The sequence below is a fragment of the Urocitellus parryii genome, chromosome 4 (genome assembly GCF_045843805.1).
Source record: "Urocitellus parryii isolate mUroPar1 chromosome 4, mUroPar1.hap1, whole genome shotgun sequence".
Taxonomy (NCBI): domain Eukaryota; kingdom Metazoa; phylum Chordata; class Mammalia; order Rodentia; family Sciuridae; genus Urocitellus; species Urocitellus parryii.
In genome coordinates, this window is record NC_135534.1 from 104,151,509 (window position 1) to 104,171,432 (window position 19,924).

At 35.6% G+C, this 19,924-nt stretch overlaps 1 protein-coding gene across 3 annotated transcripts in view; it reads right to left on the reverse strand.

The window, feature by feature from the left end:
* Sik3 (SIK family kinase 3) overlaps nt 1–19,924 on the reverse strand; it is a 240,151-nt gene that overhangs the window by 48,671 nt on the left and 171,556 nt on the right. For all 3 annotated transcript variants that reach the window (XM_026396325.2, XM_026396326.2, XM_026396324.2), the window contains exon 5: nt 284–408. In XM_026396325.2, the coding sequence (XP_026252110.2) occupies nt 284–408 (125 nt within the window). The remainder of the gene's footprint in view (nt 1–283; nt 409–19,924) is intronic.

The window sequence follows — 19,924 nt, forward strand, 5'->3', positions numbered from 1 at the left end:
CTTCTAGGGGTAAGGCAAAGCAACAACAGAAAGAATCACTGTTTTTGACAAGGGTGCCCATCCACATTGGCCCTTGGGTCTCTTTTGCAGATTCCAAGGGGGTAGTTTGAAACTAACGTTCAGCCCATAAGATGAATATTAGAGAGAAGACTGCTGAAGAATGGGAATTGAAGAACAGGTGACCATGCTCTTCATTCACATGTAGAATTATGTGTCCTCCAGGATGAGGACAGTGCCACCCAGTGATGGGGTGAATGGGGTTGAAGAGAAGGCAGTTACTTACCCAGATGTCCACTTTGGGCCCATCATACTCCTTTCCTTCAAAGAGTTCTGGTGCAGCGTAGGGAGGGCTGCCACACCAGGTCTTCAGCAGCTGCCCAGGAGTGAAGAGGTTACTGAAGCCAAAATCTAGAAAGGCAAATGGACACAACTCATGTCATCACAACCCAGCAAACACTAGTCTCTAGTCACCAATGCAAGGGTCCCCAGATCATTAAGTTTGAATATCAAATGAAAAAAGAGAGCATTTAGAAACTACATAAACAACCACTTGGAACTTAAAAATAAAATAGTGAAATAGAAATATAGAAAGCTGGAATGTAAAAGGTACCTGGTTAACTAAAGTAAGCATGATTGGTTTATGTCAACAACAACATCAACACTGATCCCTTCATAAACCTAGGCAGAGTGAGATAGGTGGTACTTATACCTTTAAGAATAAAAATAAAACTGAATATTGATGTTTAGACTGCTTTAAAATCAAATTCATGAAGCCTCCTCAGTTAGACCAAAAATTCGTATTATTTTTATTTCTTATGACAAACATAAGCACAAATTATGACCACTTAAAAATTACACAAAATGATGTTATCATTGTTAAGGAGGCTTATGCAAGATGAAGAATATGTTGGGCATGGTGGCGGATCCCTGTTAATTCTAGCAATTCAGTAGGCTGAGACAGGCACATCACAAACTCAAGGTCAGCCTCAGCAACTTAGCAAAACCCTCAGCAACTCAACCAGATCCTGCCTCAAAATTTTAAAAAAGTGGGGGAGTGCTGGGACTGTAGCTCAGTTGTAAAGTGCCCCTAGGTTCAGTTCCAGTTCTGTGGGGGGCTAAAAAAGGAATATTCAGCTTATTTATAAAATGAACCAAGAACACTTGAACATTTTAACTTCAATTCTCTTTGTGTTTCAAAACTTTGGCCCCATTTTGCTTTCTCTCCTTCTTACTATTTTAAGAAGTGAATGGGAGGTAGGAGGGGTCAGATCTTTAGGAGGAATAATAAGAAAATGAGCAAGGATGTCAGGCCAAAGGATAGGGTCACCGAAATACAGTTTTATTTATGAACAAAGTCCCTATGACAGGCTAGAACTCCCTCATCCTCACTTCCAGTGGGAACTGCCTCCTGCCTCAGGCTTACCATGCGTGCTCCCTGCAGCCACAGCAATCCTAAAGGACAGACATTCACCTAGTCCCTGGATCTTGTTGCTCCCTTTCCTGGCTGTACTCCTCTGTTGATAACTCTGCTCCCTTTCATTGTTTGCTATCCTTTCTTCTACCTTCTGTAGAAGGTACTTCCTCATAAGCATTTGCTGGTTTTGACTGTCTTTCCTTGCTCCATATTTTCTTAACTCTTCTTCTTCCACAGCTTCCATTATCATTTGTTTAATTATAATTCCCCAATTTTACATTTCTGGTCCTGGAACCAGATTTTAGTTCCTGGCATTAAACTTCTAATTCCTGCTTGGAAAGAAACGCTAGAAACCCACCATTTTCCAAAATCAAGCTTGTTCTTCCAGTGATGCTCCTCCAGTAAGGCCTCATTAATGGCATCACCATCTCTATTATAGAAACACTGGAGTCACCTCAAATTCCTTTCTTCTTCTCATTTCCCATTTGAGCTGCTTCTGCACCATAAGCATGGCTGGTCTGTCTCCTGCTTTCTCTTTCCAGTCCTATTATCTATCTATCTATCTATCTATCTATCTATCTATCTATCTATCTATCTATCATCTATCTTTCTTTCTTTCTTTCTTTTTTGGTTATAGATATACATAATACCTTTATTTTTTAAAATTTTTTTAATTGTAGATGGATACAACATCTTTATTTATTTATTTTTATGTGCTCCTGAGGATTGAACCCAGGCCCTCATACGTGTGAGGCAGGCGCTCTACCGCTGCGCTACAGCCCCTACCTTCATTTTTATTTGTTTTGTTTATTTATTTATTTATTTTTATGTGGTGCTGAGGATTGAATCCAGGGCCTCGAATGTGCAGGTAAGTGCTCTACCACTGAGCCACAACCCAGCTCCCACCATTGTATTTCATACTCTTCTCATCTGTGGCCTAAACTGATGCCAGGCTTATCACCAAACATTGTTTCATCTCCCAAGAAGCCAACCATTCACAACACAGGGAATGTTACACAAATCAGACCTGTTATTCCTTGCTCAAAAACCCTTGGTGGCTCCCTTCTGCTTGCAGAAGGTTTTCATCTCTCGGCTTGGTAATATAAGGTCCTTCCAATTCCAGTCCCTTCCCACCTTTCCAACTTATCCCCAGCCATGCTAGCATTACTAGACTACTCCCGTCCTGTGTTTACATGCCTTTCTTAGTTATTTCCTTTCTGTGCCGTGCCTTTCCTTTCTTTTCCACCTTTAAGATATCACTCATTTTCAAGGCCCAGTCAAATATTACTTCCTGTATGAAGCATTAATTGATTCTCAGCAGAAAATACCATGTGGAAGGCTTTCTCCTCAGTGCTTTGTTAGGGCAAATTTTGCTTAAATACACAAAGCCTTAGAGTTAGGAGTAAGAATAATACTTGGAGTGATTATAGAAGACCTCTTATAAGGTTTCCAAGAGTAGAAAATCTTGTTTGGTATATAATAGAAATAAGAGCAAGTCATCAGAATTTGTTCCTGTTGTTGATCCTTACTGAAATCTTGCATTTGGTCATTGGGTCTAGCTGGTGAAGCCAGCTATTTGGCTGTATGTAACATACTGGGAAAGCAGATGCTAACAAAGGCAGCCTGAGTGTCCCAATTCTTTTTTTAATGTACCAAACCTATAGGATCTGGGCCAGCTTCACTTTTACATGTGCATATTATTATAAATTGAAGTTTCCTGGAAAGCATATTGTTATCTTATCTTCCCTTCAGCAGCTCTTTACAAGTACTTCACATTAATCTTCACTGTTGCTATGCATCTTGTAAACTAAAATTCTGGCTAGTTCACTGCCTATTCAGTTATACTTTATTTTCTAAAAGTTTAAATTATCCATACAGGAGAAATGTGAAACTATTAACATATACTAACTCTGGAACTCATTTTGAAAGTTCAGTTCCTTCCAATTGACATTTCAGGAACTGAACAACTAGAGAAGGAGAATGCCTCCTTTCTATTCTCTTAGTGGCTTGCCTTTGGGGACATTTTGCTAGACATTTTAAGAGAACTAGAAGGAAAAAAAAAAAAAAAGGAGCTAAAACCCAAACTAGTCTCCTTTAGATTTGGTAAAGTACTAGGGGAATGCTAGGGTTATGTGGTAAGAAGTAGAAGTGAGATGGGGTAGGTGTGTAACAGATAAGATGTGGAACAGAAGTATGATGATTTTTGCTGGTTTTAGTTAGACAACTGAAAAATAAATATGAAGGATCGCCAAATATGGAAGAGAAAATTCTCAAAACTAAAATTAAAAGTAATGAGAAAAAAAAATTGAAGAAGTAGTCTCACTAGCTTACATCAGAATACCAAAGAAGCAAGTAAAGAAAAGCTTTAGAACTAAGTTTAAAGTGTTACCTTGGACTCGGAAAATCGCATTTCCATTCACATTTTGGCTCTGAAATTGCTTTTATTTATATCTTTCATTTTTTTTATTTACCAAAATTTCTTACTCTCCATTTCTCTTTTACAAATCTCTCAAATATTTCCTTATTTTCCTTCACTTATTTATTGAACTTGAGTTTATAGAACACTTCTTATGGGTGAAGCAATGTGTTAGTTCCTATGAAGAACCAATAGCATAACAGGTTTAATTTTGGCACATAAGTCAAAAAGGAGATAGAACTTAGTTGAGTGGCCAGGATCTGGAGAGGCAGGGCAGAACGTGGAAATGGAATGCTATATGGAGGGGAGGGCCAAGGGAATATAAGCAGGGAAGGACACTTAGAACTAGCTTGCTAAGTTCAAAGAACCATAAAGAGACTGCTCTGGGTATGACTGCTCTGGGGCTTGTACAGGTAGATGACAAGAATTTTCCGTATGAACGAAGAGTAGCATCAGGCAAAATGAAATGTAGCTTTAAATGACAAAACAAGAACCTCAGACTTCATTCCTGTAGGTCCCTGCTTTGATTTTTCTTTTTTTAAAAAAATATTTATTTTTTAGTTATAGTTGGACACAATACCTTTATTTTACTTATTTATTTTATGTAGCGCTGAGGATCGAACCCAGGGCCTTGCACATGCTAGGCAAGCACTCTACCACTGAGCCACAATCCAGCCCTTCTCTTTTCTTTTGAAGGAAAGAAAGAAAAGAAAAAAGAAGTTTTTCCCCCAAATTTAAAAATTTTATTAGACTTCAGATATAAGGAATCTGATTATGAATTAATTATAACCTTTGGTTCTTGGCACATTCTCACTATCTTCCACTCAAAGACTGTTTTTATTTCCCCTGCAGCTTGAGGTAAAAAATAAGAAATATAGGAAACATTCCATAAAATTCATCAATTTATAGCATACAGTTAGTTTAAAGAGTTGTACAACCATAACCACAGGCTCTTTAGAGCACTTTTATCCCCCCAAAAGAAACCATGTACCAATTAGCAGTCACTCCCCATTTCCCCAAATGTTTCTCCAGAGCCCCAGTCCTGGTGTTGTTCACTTTCTCTCTCCACAGACCTATTTATTATGGACATTTCACATAAATGTAAATAGACATGCTTGTGACAAGTTTCTTTCACTTATATAATGTTTTCAAGGTTCACTCATGTTTTACCCTGTTAGTACTTTATTTTTTTTATTGTTGAGTAATATTCCTTAGTATGAATATACCATTCATCAATGATTAGACATTCAGGTTGTTTCCACTTTTCACTTGGATGAAAAATACTGCTATAATCATTCACATAAATTTTTGTGTTAAAGAGTTTTCATTTCTCTTGGATATACACTTAGGTATGGAACTGCTGGGTCACATGATAACTCTGTGCTTAACTTTCTGACAAACTATTATTCAAAGTGGATGCTGATTTTACAACCCCATCAGCAATATACAGTGTTCCAATTTCTCCACATCTTTGCCAATAATTGCTACTGTCTTTTTAAATATTATTATTAAGCCATACTAGTGTGTGTGAAGTGGTATCTTACTGTGGTTTTGACTTACATTTCCCTGATGATTAATATTGTACATCTTTTCATAAGCTTATGAAAAAATGCTGTTTGCATATTTGTATGGGAGAAATAGCTATTCAAATCTTTTTCTCACCTTAAATAAGGATGTCTTTTCATTATAAAGTTTTAAAAAATCTATTCTGGATACACATTTTTAATATCATTTACAACTATTTTCTCCCAATCTGTAGACTGTCTTTTCAATTTCTTGATGGTGTCTTTGGGTGCACAGAAGTGGTTTTTGTTTTAATTTTTAAGTGTTTTTTTGGTGGTTCTGGGGATTGAGCCCAGGGCCTTGTGCATATGTTAGGCAAGCATTCTACCACTGAACTACATCCCCAGCCCACCAGAAGTTTTAATTTTTTTAATAGATATATATATATTTTTTTAATTGTAGTTGGACACAATACCTTTATTTATTTATTTTTATGTGGTGCTTAGGATTGAACCCAGGGCCTCATACCTGCTAGGTGAGTGCTCTCCTCTAAGCCACAACCCCAATCCCAGAAGTTTTAATTTTGATGAGACTAAATCACCTAAATTTTCTTCTGTCACTTATGTATTTGGTGTAAATGCTAAGAAAATGTAGTTCTTTCTGAAGAGGTTTGAGGACCAGTCTCAGAGGCAATAAGGAGCTTGAAATTTTGGAGCAGACAAGTAACATGATAAAAATTAATCCAAAAGCAAGATTAGCTTGGGTGTGAGAGCAAAGACTTGTGTTAAAGTGGTATTAGTGAAAACGAGAAGGACAAATCAAAAAATATTTTGAAAAGAGTAGACAGTACTTGGTAAACAAACAGAATACATGGGATGAAAAAGAAGGAAAAGAAATGGCCCTGAAATGTTTGGGTAGATGATAAACTTTAGCTTCTACTTAGAAGCTGATTTGGGAAGGAAAAAGAAATTACTATATCATATGTTTTAAATTTGAGAAGGTAATTAAAAAATTTAAGTAGAGATGTTCTGAGGAAGTGAGTTTTAATAAGTGTAAAAATATTGCTGAAAAAATAAAGAAAAGGGGTGAACAGTATTATTTAAGAAACACCCAGAGGTACTTCCTACTCACAGGTTCAAGAATAGCAAGAGGATACAGTACAAAGGAGAGAGAAAGGCTGAAGGGGAAAATCAGAAAAACAGTTTTATAAAAAGAAAGTTGAGGCGAGAAAAATACTTTAAAAAAGGAAAATAAATGTCATCCAAGTATTGTACAACTTTTATTTTGGGGAAACAAAGATAACATAATTATTATCTATTAGGAATGGTATTATTTCTGCCAGGCACAGTGTGGCACATGCCTGAAATCCCAGCAACTTGGGAGGCTGAGGAAGGAGGATCACAACTTCAAGTCCAGCCTCAGCACCTTAGCAAGGCCCTCAGCAACTTAGTGAGATCCTGGTCTTAAAATAAAAAATAAAAAGGGTTGGGGATGTAGCTTGGTGTAAAACGCCCCTGGGTTCAACCCCAGTACAACCTCTAATTTTTTTAAAAAAATGGCTTAATTTCCCCCTCAGAATTTTTGTTTGTAAGTCATAGGAATCAACTATAAACCAATTCATATTCATTCTGAATGATCAGGAACAAATCATTGATGAGTAAAATAAGGTATTTTATATCACATCTGATGCTAAACAATAAATAATAACGGTAAATTATTAGTAAATTCAGAGTACTTAGAAATGAGCAATTTGCTGTAGAGTTGAGTGGTAAGACTCTTGAAGGGAGTCCAGTATCTCCAGAAGACCTAGAACTGATGTCCTTGATTCATTTTTCAGTACAGTTTTCCCATTTGGTCAACACTCTAAACTATATGGTATAAAATAAATGAATGTTTAAAGGACACTTTGTCAAGAGCTATGCTACATATAGTACCTCATATTTATCATTATTTTTGCAAGTCTGACAAAATAAGGCTCAAAAGTTGAGACCAGGCTCAAGTTTAAAGGTAAAAATAAGAAAATGCTAGATTTAGCCCATAATGGCAGTCTAGTGCCCCTCACATCTGTGCCCACACCGTGCTTTCAGCATCATGTGTATGTTTATATTTAGGTAAATGAACATCAAATAGATTATTTTTATTACAATTTTCATGTTTCTTTGTTATTACAGTCTGCTAGTTTGTCATTTTATTGTTGACAATTAACTCTTTGGTCTTCACTGTATTCCAAAAGGCTATAGTGCTTGTATGTTTACAAATTTCTTTGAAAAGATTGCACTGGCAAGAATTATAGACACAGTATTACCAGTGAGGAAAAGATGAATATTTCAATAAATGGCATGGAAACAATTGGTTATGCATATGAAAAACATTAAACAGGATGTCTACCTTACATATATCACAAAATCAATTCCAGGTAGAACACAGTCCTCATATGAAAGGCATAAGTATGATAATTTTTATAAAGTAATAATAAAGGAGAATATTCTTATGGTCTCAGGGAATGAGAGAAATTCTTAAGAAACAAACAAAACACATTAATCATAAAAGAAAAAGTAGTGGGCTGGGGCTGGGGCTCAGTGGTATAGCGCTTGTCTTGCATGTGTGAAGCACTGGGTTCAATTCTCAGCGCCACATATAAATAAGTAAAATAAAGGTCCATTGACAATTAAAAAATATTTTTTAAGAAAAAGTAGTATATTTGGTTACAGTAAAACTATACTAAACTGTTTAATCATTAAAAGACATTTTAAGGAGAACGAAATGAGAAATCCCAAAGTGAGATAAAGCAGAGGACTCATACATACACAACTGAAAAGAAATTAAAAACTCATATAAATCATCAGGACAGAGAAATAGCCCAGTAGAAAAATGGACAAAAGAACTGTTTAAGAAGACAGCTGACAACAGAGAGAAAGCACACAAGTGAGCCCATAGACACAAAAAGCTCAACCTATTTAAGGAGAAAAATAAATTAAAACCACAACAAGATAACTGTTACACAGTCAACAGGTTGACAAACATTAAAGAGTATAGTAACAGTAAGCACTGGAGGGGACACCAAGCAACTGGAACTCTCATACAGACCAGTTTGGCATTATTAAATGAAACTGGCCTTGCAACTTCACCCCTAGGTGTATACATACTCCCATGTTTACTAGTGCAGATTAATGTCACAGGGAATACTGACACAGGTGTTTAAAAATAATCACTGCAGTAGTTAGAACTCTAACTGAAAGCAAAGTACCTATTTGTAAACAGATTCAATGGAAAAATAACTTGTGATGTATTCATATTATGGCATATTATATAAAAATAAAAATGAATGCCAGTCATATAAATAACATGGTTAAATCTCATAAACATGCTGTTGCAAGAAATAAAAACAAAATAATCAACATGATTCCACTCAAATTTAATTTTAAAAGCAGGCAAAACTACATTGTTTAAGAATGGAACCATTGCACATTATATTCAATATAAGTGGCATTCCTTGATACAAAATTGAGTAATGTAAAGACACTGGTTACATGTTCGGCAGAGATGGGGCTGTGAAAGGGGATACAGACTGCTAATGACATATTTTCGCTTTTTATTTAAGTGGAAATGACACAAGCATTTGCTTTAGTGGTTCACTGAAGTGTATGTATATGCTTATGGAATATTTTCTATTCATGAACATAATGTTTTATAGTGACAAGGGAAGAAGAAAAAAGAATGACTCATTTCCCCCCTCCCCCATTTTTATTTCTTGGATCTGGAACCATTTCACTGGGACCTCTAAGCAATCACTGGGTTTTAGTGGGTTTTTTGTTTCGTTTTGTTTTGTTGTTGTTGCTGTTACCAGGAACTAAACCCAGGAGTACTTAACCACTGAGCCACATCTGAGCCCTTTAAATTTTTTTACAATTTTGAGACAGGGTCTCACTAGATTGCTTACAGTCTTGCTAAATTACTGAGGTTGGCTTTGAACCTGCAATCCTCAGCCTCCTAAACTGCTGGGATTATTGGCGTGTACCACTGCGTCTGGCAGGGGTTTTTGAGGGCAGGGATTTGACTGTTTCTCTTACCACTGATTTCCTTGAGCCTAGAACACTGCCTGGCCAAAGAGAAGGCATTCAATCAATATCTAACAAATGATTCACTGATCATTTAAGAACAAAGAGGGAGGGAGCAAGAAAAGGAAGAAAATAGAGTATAAGAAAAAGGAAATGTATGCATGAGAAACCAAAAGTGTAGGAATTGCTAAAACAGAAATCTCACTAATCTTTTTGTTGAAAACAGCAATAATCTAACATGAAGGAAAGCTATGCAAATTAGGAAGACTAAAATTGTAGTTAAATAAAATGTTAGGCCAGGTGTGGTGGTGTACACCTGTAATCAAGTTTTTTGGGAGCCTGAGGCAGGATGATTACAGGTTCAAGACCAGCATGGGCGATTTATCGAGATTCTAACTCAAAATAAAAATAAGAGAAAAGGGCTGGGGATATAGACCAGCTGTTAGAGTGCTTGCCTCACATGCACAAGGCCCTGAGTTCAATCCCAAGCATCACACAAAAATTAATTAATTAATTAATTAATAAAAGAAAATAATAAGATAAGAGCTGGGGGGATATAGCCCAGTGGCAGAGTGTTCCTGGCTCATTTCCAAGTACTGAAAATAAGTAAGTAAGTAACTAACTTATTTTTTTAAAGTACCAGTGATGAACACAGCACCTTGCAAATGTTAGAAAAATTCTAACACCTTAGCCATTTAAAATTTTTTTTTATTTCTTAATCTCAAGACAGGTTTAAGCCCCCTAGAACCAGAAAAAAATTTTTTTTTCTTAATAACTTTTATTAGTAGAAGACAAAGATATTATGTGTAGGTAATTTAAAAATTCTATAATGTGGCTGGCTTTTTCACATCAAAGAACATGAAAAAATCAATTTCTCATCTTTTAATTCAGTAAGTACATCTTAAGATAAACATGCTTATATACTATCAAGTCATAAAACTTGGCCATAAGAAAATAAAAAATCCTGAACAGAATTAAAAGAAAAGACAAATAAAACTGAATAACCAAAAGTTGGCAAACCTTTCGGATCATCTTAACTCTTCCCTACTTTTTTTTCAGGTTATAATTGTTAAATTATTCAAATTCCACAGGTAACAAACCAGTGAACAGAAGAGCCCAATCACTTCTCTAAAACCACAGGTGCTTGGGGGTTGGATAAGAATCTTCTTTCAGCCTTCCAGAGCTAATGCCACCTGAAAGAACACTAGAGCTGGACTGCCTCAGGTTAAGTAATCTGGGAAAGAGAAAGGGAGGATACCTGGGATGAATCTAATGGCTGGAATCTAGGGAATCCAAAGTAACTCTCTGTTAGAGTTTGGATATGAAACGTTCCCCAGCTGTTGAGGGCTCGGTCTCCAATGCAGCAATGTTCAGAGGTGGGGATTTGGGGAAGCGAATGGATCATGAAAGCTCTGACCTCAGCAGCGGATTAATCGGTTGAGGGATTCCTATTTGGTGGCATTTGGGGAAGTGGTAAACTCTGTAGGCGGTGCGGCCTAGTTGGAGGAAACAGGTCCCTGGGGGTATGCCCTGGAAGAATATATCTTGCTCCAGCAGTCCCTTCCTTTCTCTCTCCACATCCACTGCTATGAGGTGAGCAGGGTTCCTGCACCACACCCTTTTGCCATAATTTCTGCTTTGTCTGAGGCCCAAAGCAATGGAACCAGACGTGTATGGACTGAAACCTCTGAAACCCTGAACCATAATAAATCTTTTCTCCTCTAAATCGTTCCTCTCGGATACTTTGGTCACAGTGATGAAAAGCTGACCAACACACTAACGCAGGCTGAAGCTCAGCTTATATCAGTAGGTCAAACACTGATGAAATGTGAAGAAAACAAGAGAAGAGTGTCAACTTCAGTATACAGAACAAGAACTGCAAAAGAATACTGGAACTTAAGACAAGGAAAGATTCAGTGCTAAGGTAAAAAAGATCGAATGCACTCACAGATTTGAAGTGCACTAATAAATGCCAAAGAAAAGGGGAGGTGGGCAGTGCTACCACCAAAGCCCTATAAAGAATGTCTGTTCTTGGGGCTGGGGCTGGGGCTCAGCAGTAGAACGCTTGCCTAGTACGCAAGAGGCACTGGGTTGGATCCTCAGCACGATATAAAAATAAGTAAATAAAATAAACATAAAAAATAACTTAAAAAAAAGAATGTCCATTCTTATAACAATATGGAGTAATCAAGAAAATCATGGTACATCTATTTGCTATGTAGTCTTTAAACATGATTATTATATGGAGCAGCATGAGGATATATTTGATATAATACAAAGGATAAAAGTAGCATATAAAATTATATATACATGGATTATAATTATGGAAAACATGCACAGGAAAAATGATAAAAGGAAATCTATTTGAAATAATGATAATCTTTAACATGGGATGATTATAGTTTGAATACTTAGAAATCTGTCCAAATTCCCTAAAATGTGCTTATATTAATCTATAATTAAAATTTTATTCTAAATATAAAGATGTTAAGACATCTTGAACAGTAAGAATTTATCTGAAGTTAGTTTCAGATAATTCTCAGGTACTGATGTCAATAAAAATATTTTACATCCTTTACTACTTATTGGCAATGGGAAAGATTTATGACCTACAAATTCAACCTTAAGATGACTATTCTAAGAAGTACCAGAAGAAAGGAGATTCACAGAACCCAGCCACAAACTGGGCAAATGGATATTCACACCCACACATCAAAAGTCCTATGGGTGGAGGTTTTCTCTTCATGTGGCCTATGGTCATTTATTTCTCCCCTCATAAATGGCTCTTAACATAATTTGTTAAGAGCTTTTTCCAGTCCCCAGCCCCATGGCTGGTTAGCATTTGTGTGTAGACTAAAATGGCAACTTAAATTCCTTTCTCTTAATAGAGTCACAGACTTTAATTTGAACCATATGTCTGTCTTCTAGGATGGTTTAAATACCAGTGTTACTATCAATTTTGAGACTTGAACTTCTTTGTTCTAGGCAAGATCAGGAGCCTGGGTCTATATGAAGGAGTGACATTATGTGCCCCCAAATAAGTGTATCATCACTTAGATATGTGTAATATAGTAGAGGAAAGAGGGAAGAAAGGATGGCACTAATTTAAAAATCAGGAGACTGCAACAGGAAATTTTCTTTTTTGGTCCATTTCAGAGGAAACACCCTTGACTTCTTTTTTGGCTGACCAAAGAACAATCTGAAGTAGATATAAACAGATTAGGCATAACCAGCCAGTTCCAAGGTAAGGCAATACAGCTACAATCGACAGCCACTCTATCTATGGTAACTTGGCTTCATTTCCTTGCTATATAAAAACAACCAGTTTGGAAGTGTAGAGCAGAGGAAAAAAGTAAAGTGGGAATATACTAATTGATCTTAAATGAACCACCTTCACTGGAAAACATTGCGATAAGATCCTCCATTTTTTACATCCTGGGAACAAATTTTTACTCCTCACACTTCAGATAGAGCCCTAATATCCAGAGTATACAAAGAACTCAAAAAATTAGACAATAAGATAGCAAATAACCCAATCAACAAATGGGCCAAGGACCTGAACAGACACTTCTCAGAGGAGGATATACAATCAATCAACAAGTACATGAAAAAATGCTCACCATCTCTAGCAGTCAGAGAAATGCAAATCAAAACCACCCTAAGATACCATCTCACTCCAGTAAGATTGGCAGCCACTATGAAGTCAAACAACAACAAGTGCTGGCGAGGATGTGGAGAAAAGGGTACTCTTGTACATTGCTGGTGGGACTGCAAATTGGTGCGGCCAATTTGGAAAGCAGTTTGGAGATTCCTGGGAAAGCTGGGAATGGAACCACAATTTGACCCTGCTATTGCCCTTCTCGGACTATTCCCTGAAGACCTTAAAAGAGCATGCTACAGGGATGCTGCCACATCGATGTTCATAGCAGCACAATTCACAATAGCTAGACTGTGGAACCAACCCAGATGCCCTTCAATAGATGAATGGATAAAAAAAAATGTGGCATCTATACACAATGGAATACTATGCAGCAATAAAAAATGACAAAATCATAGAATTTGCAGGGAAATGGATGGCACTAGAGCAGATTATGCTTAGTGAAGCTAGTCAATCCCTAAAAAACAAATACCAAATGTCTTCTTTGATATAATGAGAGCAACTATGAACAGAGCAGGGAGGAAGAGCAGGAAGAAAAGATTAACATTAAACAGAGACATGAGATGGGAGGGAAAGGGAGAGAAAAGGGAAATTGCATGGAAATGAAGGGAGACCCTCATTGCTATACAATATTACATATAAGAGGTTGTGAGGGGAATGGGAAAATTAACAAGGAGAGAAATGAATTACAATAGATGGGGTAGAGAGAGAAGATGGGAGGGGAGGGGAGGGGGGATAGTAGGGGATAGGAAAAGTAGCAGAATACAACAATTACTAATTGGGCATTATGTAAAATTGTGGATGTGTAACCGACGTGATTCTGCAATCTGCATTTGGGGTAAAATTGGGAGTTCATAACCCACTTCAATCTAATGTATGAAATATGATATGTCAATAGCTTTGTAATGTTGTGAACAACCAATAAAAAAATAAAAAATAAAAAAAAAAGATCCTCCATTTTTTCAAATCTGAAAGCTTCTGAGGACTTAAACCGTAATATGGTGACTGCATTATAGACAAAAACAAAAAGTAAAAATAACTTTGGCCCTTGACTAATTTCTCAATGAACTTAAAAGGAGAAGGGAGTTGGAACAAGTTGTTTGGTGTTCCTGGTAGAAATAACTCAAAGAACCAAAGATCAACATTGGTGGAAAAAACATATAAAATAGGAGGAGTCGGACAGTTATATGGACTGTTAAAATGGAACATGACAGAGATAAGGAACTAATTCTGCTTTCCCCCTACAATCTTACTGGCTGAGAAATCATGTGGCCCAAAGGCTTTATTTGGAATTGAACAAAATATGAGTCAATTGTGTAGATCTCAGAATTATGGTAGTGATGAAGGATGTTTCAAAGTTCCCAGGAATCATAACATTAGTCCACTCTAAAAAACAGGTTTTGGGAAGTCCTCAGTATTTAGTAATCACTCCAACCTCTGGCTGAACTTCCTGACTAGAAGTTATAAAGAGGTAATGCCAAAAACGACTGACTCACAGACTAAGCACATATATACAAAAGAAAATTTCCTCATGGGGGGAAAATCAAGTGATCAACTTATTTTGGGGGGAATTTGAACCATCATTATATGGGCATTTTCAGTGGTTGACTTGGTATTTTCCCCCAATATTTCTTAACAGGTAGGACCACTGAACACAGCTATTTTAAAATGAAGCAATAAATGAATCTCCACCACTCTATTAGAGACAGCACTATCCTAACCCTTCTCATAAAAAGCCCCAAAGCAAAAAATCCTCCCCTACATAGAATCTTTACATCAAACTTGGTAAGAGTAGGTGAACAGGTTATAATGAGATACTTTCTATAAGATATGTAAATAATACTCATTAGATTCTTGAAAATATTACTGAGTACTATTACAATCATAATTCTAAGTTATAACAATTAGAATAGTAAGCCTAATTATTCAAAAAGTTTCTAATATGGATAGGTGAGCAAGCCATATAAAATTTTAGTGCGCCTTTTATATAACATGATGAATCCATTTCATATTCTCAACAAATTAAAAATATCAAGTGGAAATACAGTATACAGGTATAATAACAATATTTTCCAAATTAAAAAATAATAAGATATGCGGGCCGGTTGCAATGGTGCACAGGTATAATCCCAGCAGCTTGGGAGGCTGAGGCAGTGGGATCATGAGTTCAAAGCTAGCCTCAGTAACTTAGGGAGACCTAATCTCTAAAACAGGGGTTGGGAATGTGGCTAGGTGGTTAAGCATCCCTGGGTTCAATTTCCAGTACCAAAAAAAAAAAAAAAAACAACTATTTTTGAGAAAAAAGATGGGATTATCATTTAAGAAACTCTAAAATATTACCCAGAAGTTATAAGCAGGTAATGAAAAGCTTAGTCAAAGCTAATAGAATACACAAATTCAGATGAGGCCCAAGAATAGCAACCCACCTGAAAGACAATGTGTAGATATGCTAATAGGAGTACTCCAAATCTTCTGATGGCCCACACACATGCAATGAGAACAAGACAGACAGGGTCCTTGCCTCACAGGGATTAGCCCAGCAAGGAAGGTACACATGAAATAATTACACAGCTAGGTGTGTAATTTTAATCATCCTATGATGAGTTTTAAGGAAAATTTCAGGGGGTAATTGGTAAATCATAGAGAAACAGGGTTTTCTTGAAGAAAATTCTATCCAGAGTTCAGAAAAATCTCTCAATATGATAAAGAAAACCAAGATTACACTTGGATTATCATATAAAGAAAATTGCAATTTATTTAATTGTATAGTTAACCATTATTTTCCACTTCTTTGATTCAAACTCCTTTCCAAAGATTGTATTAACTTAAAATCTCTCAAGAAATATAAAGTATAATTTTGTCATTTTTGCATGATTTATGATATAGTAGTAACTTGAAATAAAATATATTTTTTTAACATAAGCATATTATTTTAAAATTGATTTAAAACTTCTTTATGAATTTTTAGACAAATCATTTTAGAAGTGACTCATACTAATTTACTTAAATTATGTAAGCAAATGTATGCATTTCAAATTGATATATAATGTTTAGTTTGGAAACCACATATATATTCAGATTATAATGCCTAAAATAGATGGAAACATTTCATGATCTAGAATTTGGAATGCTTACATATTTGAACCTAAAACACAAACTTGTTCGTTTTCATGTTTTGTTTTTAAATGATAAAATGGATTAGCAAGCAAGTTCTAGGCTATTATGCCTAATCACTTCTTTGCAAACAATACATTATGAATGTGGATATTTCTTAATCTAAATAAATCAAATTGCAAATAATAGCTGCATGACTGACAGAAAAAAAATATAGGTGTATAAAATTTATATGGAAAAGGAAATAGGTGTATAAAATTTATATGTATGTAGTATGTATATATTATGTCTATATAAAAATATATTTAATTTAAAAATTTTGACTTTTGAGGCCCTAGAAACACATCTTGATGTTATACAAGAACTGTGATCAAATGAAAATAATTCATGAAACTAGCAAAGTTTGTCTTGAAGTGTTGTAGAATTATTTTTATACTCATTAATTTGAAATTTCAATACTAACGTTCCTTAAGTTTTGTATAATCCAGTGGTTCATAATATGAGTAAATTTAACAAAATACAATGAAAAACTGCATCCTAATAAAAACTGTTATAGTAATCAACTACTTAAAACTGAGTAAAAAAATGGAATGATTAAGTGAAAACATGCTCATTTGTTCCCTGATAGCAGGTAGACACACTTGACTTAAATTTTAATTTTTTTTCCAGATTTCATTGGTGCATTGAAATTATACAAAATAGTGGGATTTGTACACACACTCAATATAACAGTATGATTTTGTCAATATCATGTCCCTTTTCCCTTTCCTTCCCCTCCTCCTTCCCCTAAATACCTTTTCTCTACTCTACTGGTCTCCCTTCTATTTTCATCCCCCCATATCATTCTTTTCCTGTTTTTGTCTCTAGCTTCCACATATGAGAGAAAACATATGACCTTTGACTTTCTGAGTTGAACTTATTTTGCTTAACACAACACTCTCTAGTTTTCCTGCAAATAACATACTTATGTTCTTCTTTACGCCTGGAAAAAACACTCCATTGCATATAAATATATACCACATTTTCTTTATCTATTCATCCACTGACACCTAGGCTGCTTCCATAATTTGGCTGATGCAAATTGGACACACTTGATTTTATTCAGCTCTCTTAAATATTTAAGAAGGGTAGGAAGATCTAAATAATGACTTAATTTATTGATACCTAAAAAATAGAAAAGGCAATAGAAACCATTACCATTTTTTATGACATGAAACCCCAGGAACACTGAGAACCTGAGGATTCAGAAACTGCTGGCCAGGAGAAGATCCTATATGCTAACTGAGGTGTTAAGTTAAGGGTGTTCTGAAAGGAAAAAAAAAGGGGGGGTGTTCTGTGTGCCTGAGCAAAGACAACTTAAAAGATCACACATAGCAGGATGCTTTTAAAAGTCTAAATGTGAATTACCCATGCTGACTACGAGCAAACTGATTTTTTTTTTTTTTTGGACACTAAGAAAACAAATATAAATATTATAGTTGCTATCTTATGATTTTTAAGAGAACTGATAAAAAATATATATCTCATGAGTCATAAAAACAAGAATCAGATCCTGGGCTAACGGGAACTTTTATTGATATTTTGGCACCTAGCAAAGCCTACCTACCAGTCTCACTCTTGTTGACATCTCTTTTAAGTTTATGTCACATTTTCCACAACACAATGAAGGCTTCTGAGGCAAAGTGAAGGAACACGCCAGGTGACTTGTTAAGTCTCTTCCCAACATCTCGATATTGTTGAGGATCTTATGATCATGGAAGAAAAATAGTTGGGGAAACATGGTCCTGAGTAGATTCATAAAAGTTCTTACAGTTTCTACACCCACTAATAATATCACAACACTGTAAACAGAATATCAATGTTCTTTTAAAACATCATGAATTAGAAACTACAGGTAAATGTGCACCTAATTGTCTTCAATCATCCTTAGATTACTTAAGGTTCTTAAACTTATCATTTTCTACAGCTTCAAAAATATGCTGATAAATTTATTTTTCTTTATTCCAGGTATTTTATAGATTAAGGTGCAACTCTGGCTTTTAATCACTTATCCATATTCTACTCATTTGTATTTTTAACCGACAAGTAATAAATATGTATCCCCATGGTATATAATGTGATATTATAATAGGGGTATGAAATGATGTGGAATGATTAGATTAGGCCAATTAACATACTGATTACTTCACATACTTATCATTCCATTACATTAAACGACATGTGCTCAGAGACAGAGAGCCATCTGAAATCTCCATGATTTGGTAGAACAAGCACACTGCGCTACAACTGCCTTCCTTCAGCTCAGCTCCCTTTTCCCTTGGCTGGAGGAGGCGAGCACTCAGGCTCAGGTTCCTTTCCCACCACTTCCCTTCTTTTGCCTCAGGCCTTCAAGCAAAAGTTTCCATTTCTTTCCTGCCCTCTGTGTCCTTTCCTTTTCTATTCTCCACCGCCAACCAGTTCCCTTGTTTTCCAATTATGCCCAAATAAGTGACTTGTAGTTAATAGATACTAGCATGAATATAAATGATATTGAATAGAATATAAAATGTGCATGAATTTTAAAATTCAAGCATTTGATTAAAAGTGTGTTTGAAGTGGGTCATTTCAGACTGCATCACCCCACCTTAAATGAGTTCATTCTCCTCTGCTGTGTGGGAAACCAGAGAAGTGATGCTTCTGTGTTGGTAGCAGAACTATCGTGAATGAAACCCTATAAAACTGAAAATCGTCCTTGATCCTAGCAGGATGCAATCACTTTTCAAGATTAGTAAGACTTCACTTATAATCTAAAACTATGATTGACAAAAATCTGCTTGTTTGAATTTTAATTTTAAATTTTTTTCATACAAAATAAGTCACCTGTGTACTTGAAATACCTTTGGAATAATTTTCACTTAAAGTCTAGCCTTAGAAATAGGATTCAGAAGAAAATAATTTTTCAAATTTTACTTTCCCAATGGTCAACAATACATGAAAGCTATTCAGCACCTCCTTCTACTTGAGTGTCACATGCCATGTCGTGGAGAGACACAGGTGGAGGTGTTAAAATTCCTAGGTTTGATTAAGACTTGAATTTAGGACTCATGATAGCCTTCTCTGGGTACCAATTTATCAACCTGTCAATCAGGAAGGTGCATTGAATGATAACCTAAATAGTGTCAGAATCATAAAATTAAATTTGGATTGATACAATGCATGATGCACAGTAACTTCCCGAGGACAGTCAGGGACATTCTCAAGCACTATGCTGTAGAAGAGTTTCCCAAAATCCAGGGATTCCAACCTTGTTTTTCCATATGATAGCATTTCAGTATATTCTTACTGAGAATGAGTGATGACTGGACTTACAAAATGCTTTGATTTCTCATTTTTTTAAAAAAATGTGACAGTCTTCCTCTCACTGCATTAAGGTCAAAAATTTCCATAGTACCTTAAATCCATGCACTCTGAAAAGTCTTTCCAAAATACTGGCTTTTTGTAGTTGCCCTTCAGATCTCTGCTGTCTGCCAACTAAAACAATAACACGGGAGTGGAAACTGTCTCAGGGAGCCCATTCTGGGAGTCAACATTTCAAGAGAAAAGTTTCCAAATTTTTTAGGTTAAAAAAAAAAAGTTTCCACAATTTTCAAAACATTCTCATAACATCTGAGTATTTGAAAGAACTTTTCTTCAGGGAGTAAGCCAGATATACTTCATAATTTTTTTAAAAATTTTTATTTAGGCAGTCTCTTTTTAAGTATAAAATTTTTTCTACTGAATCT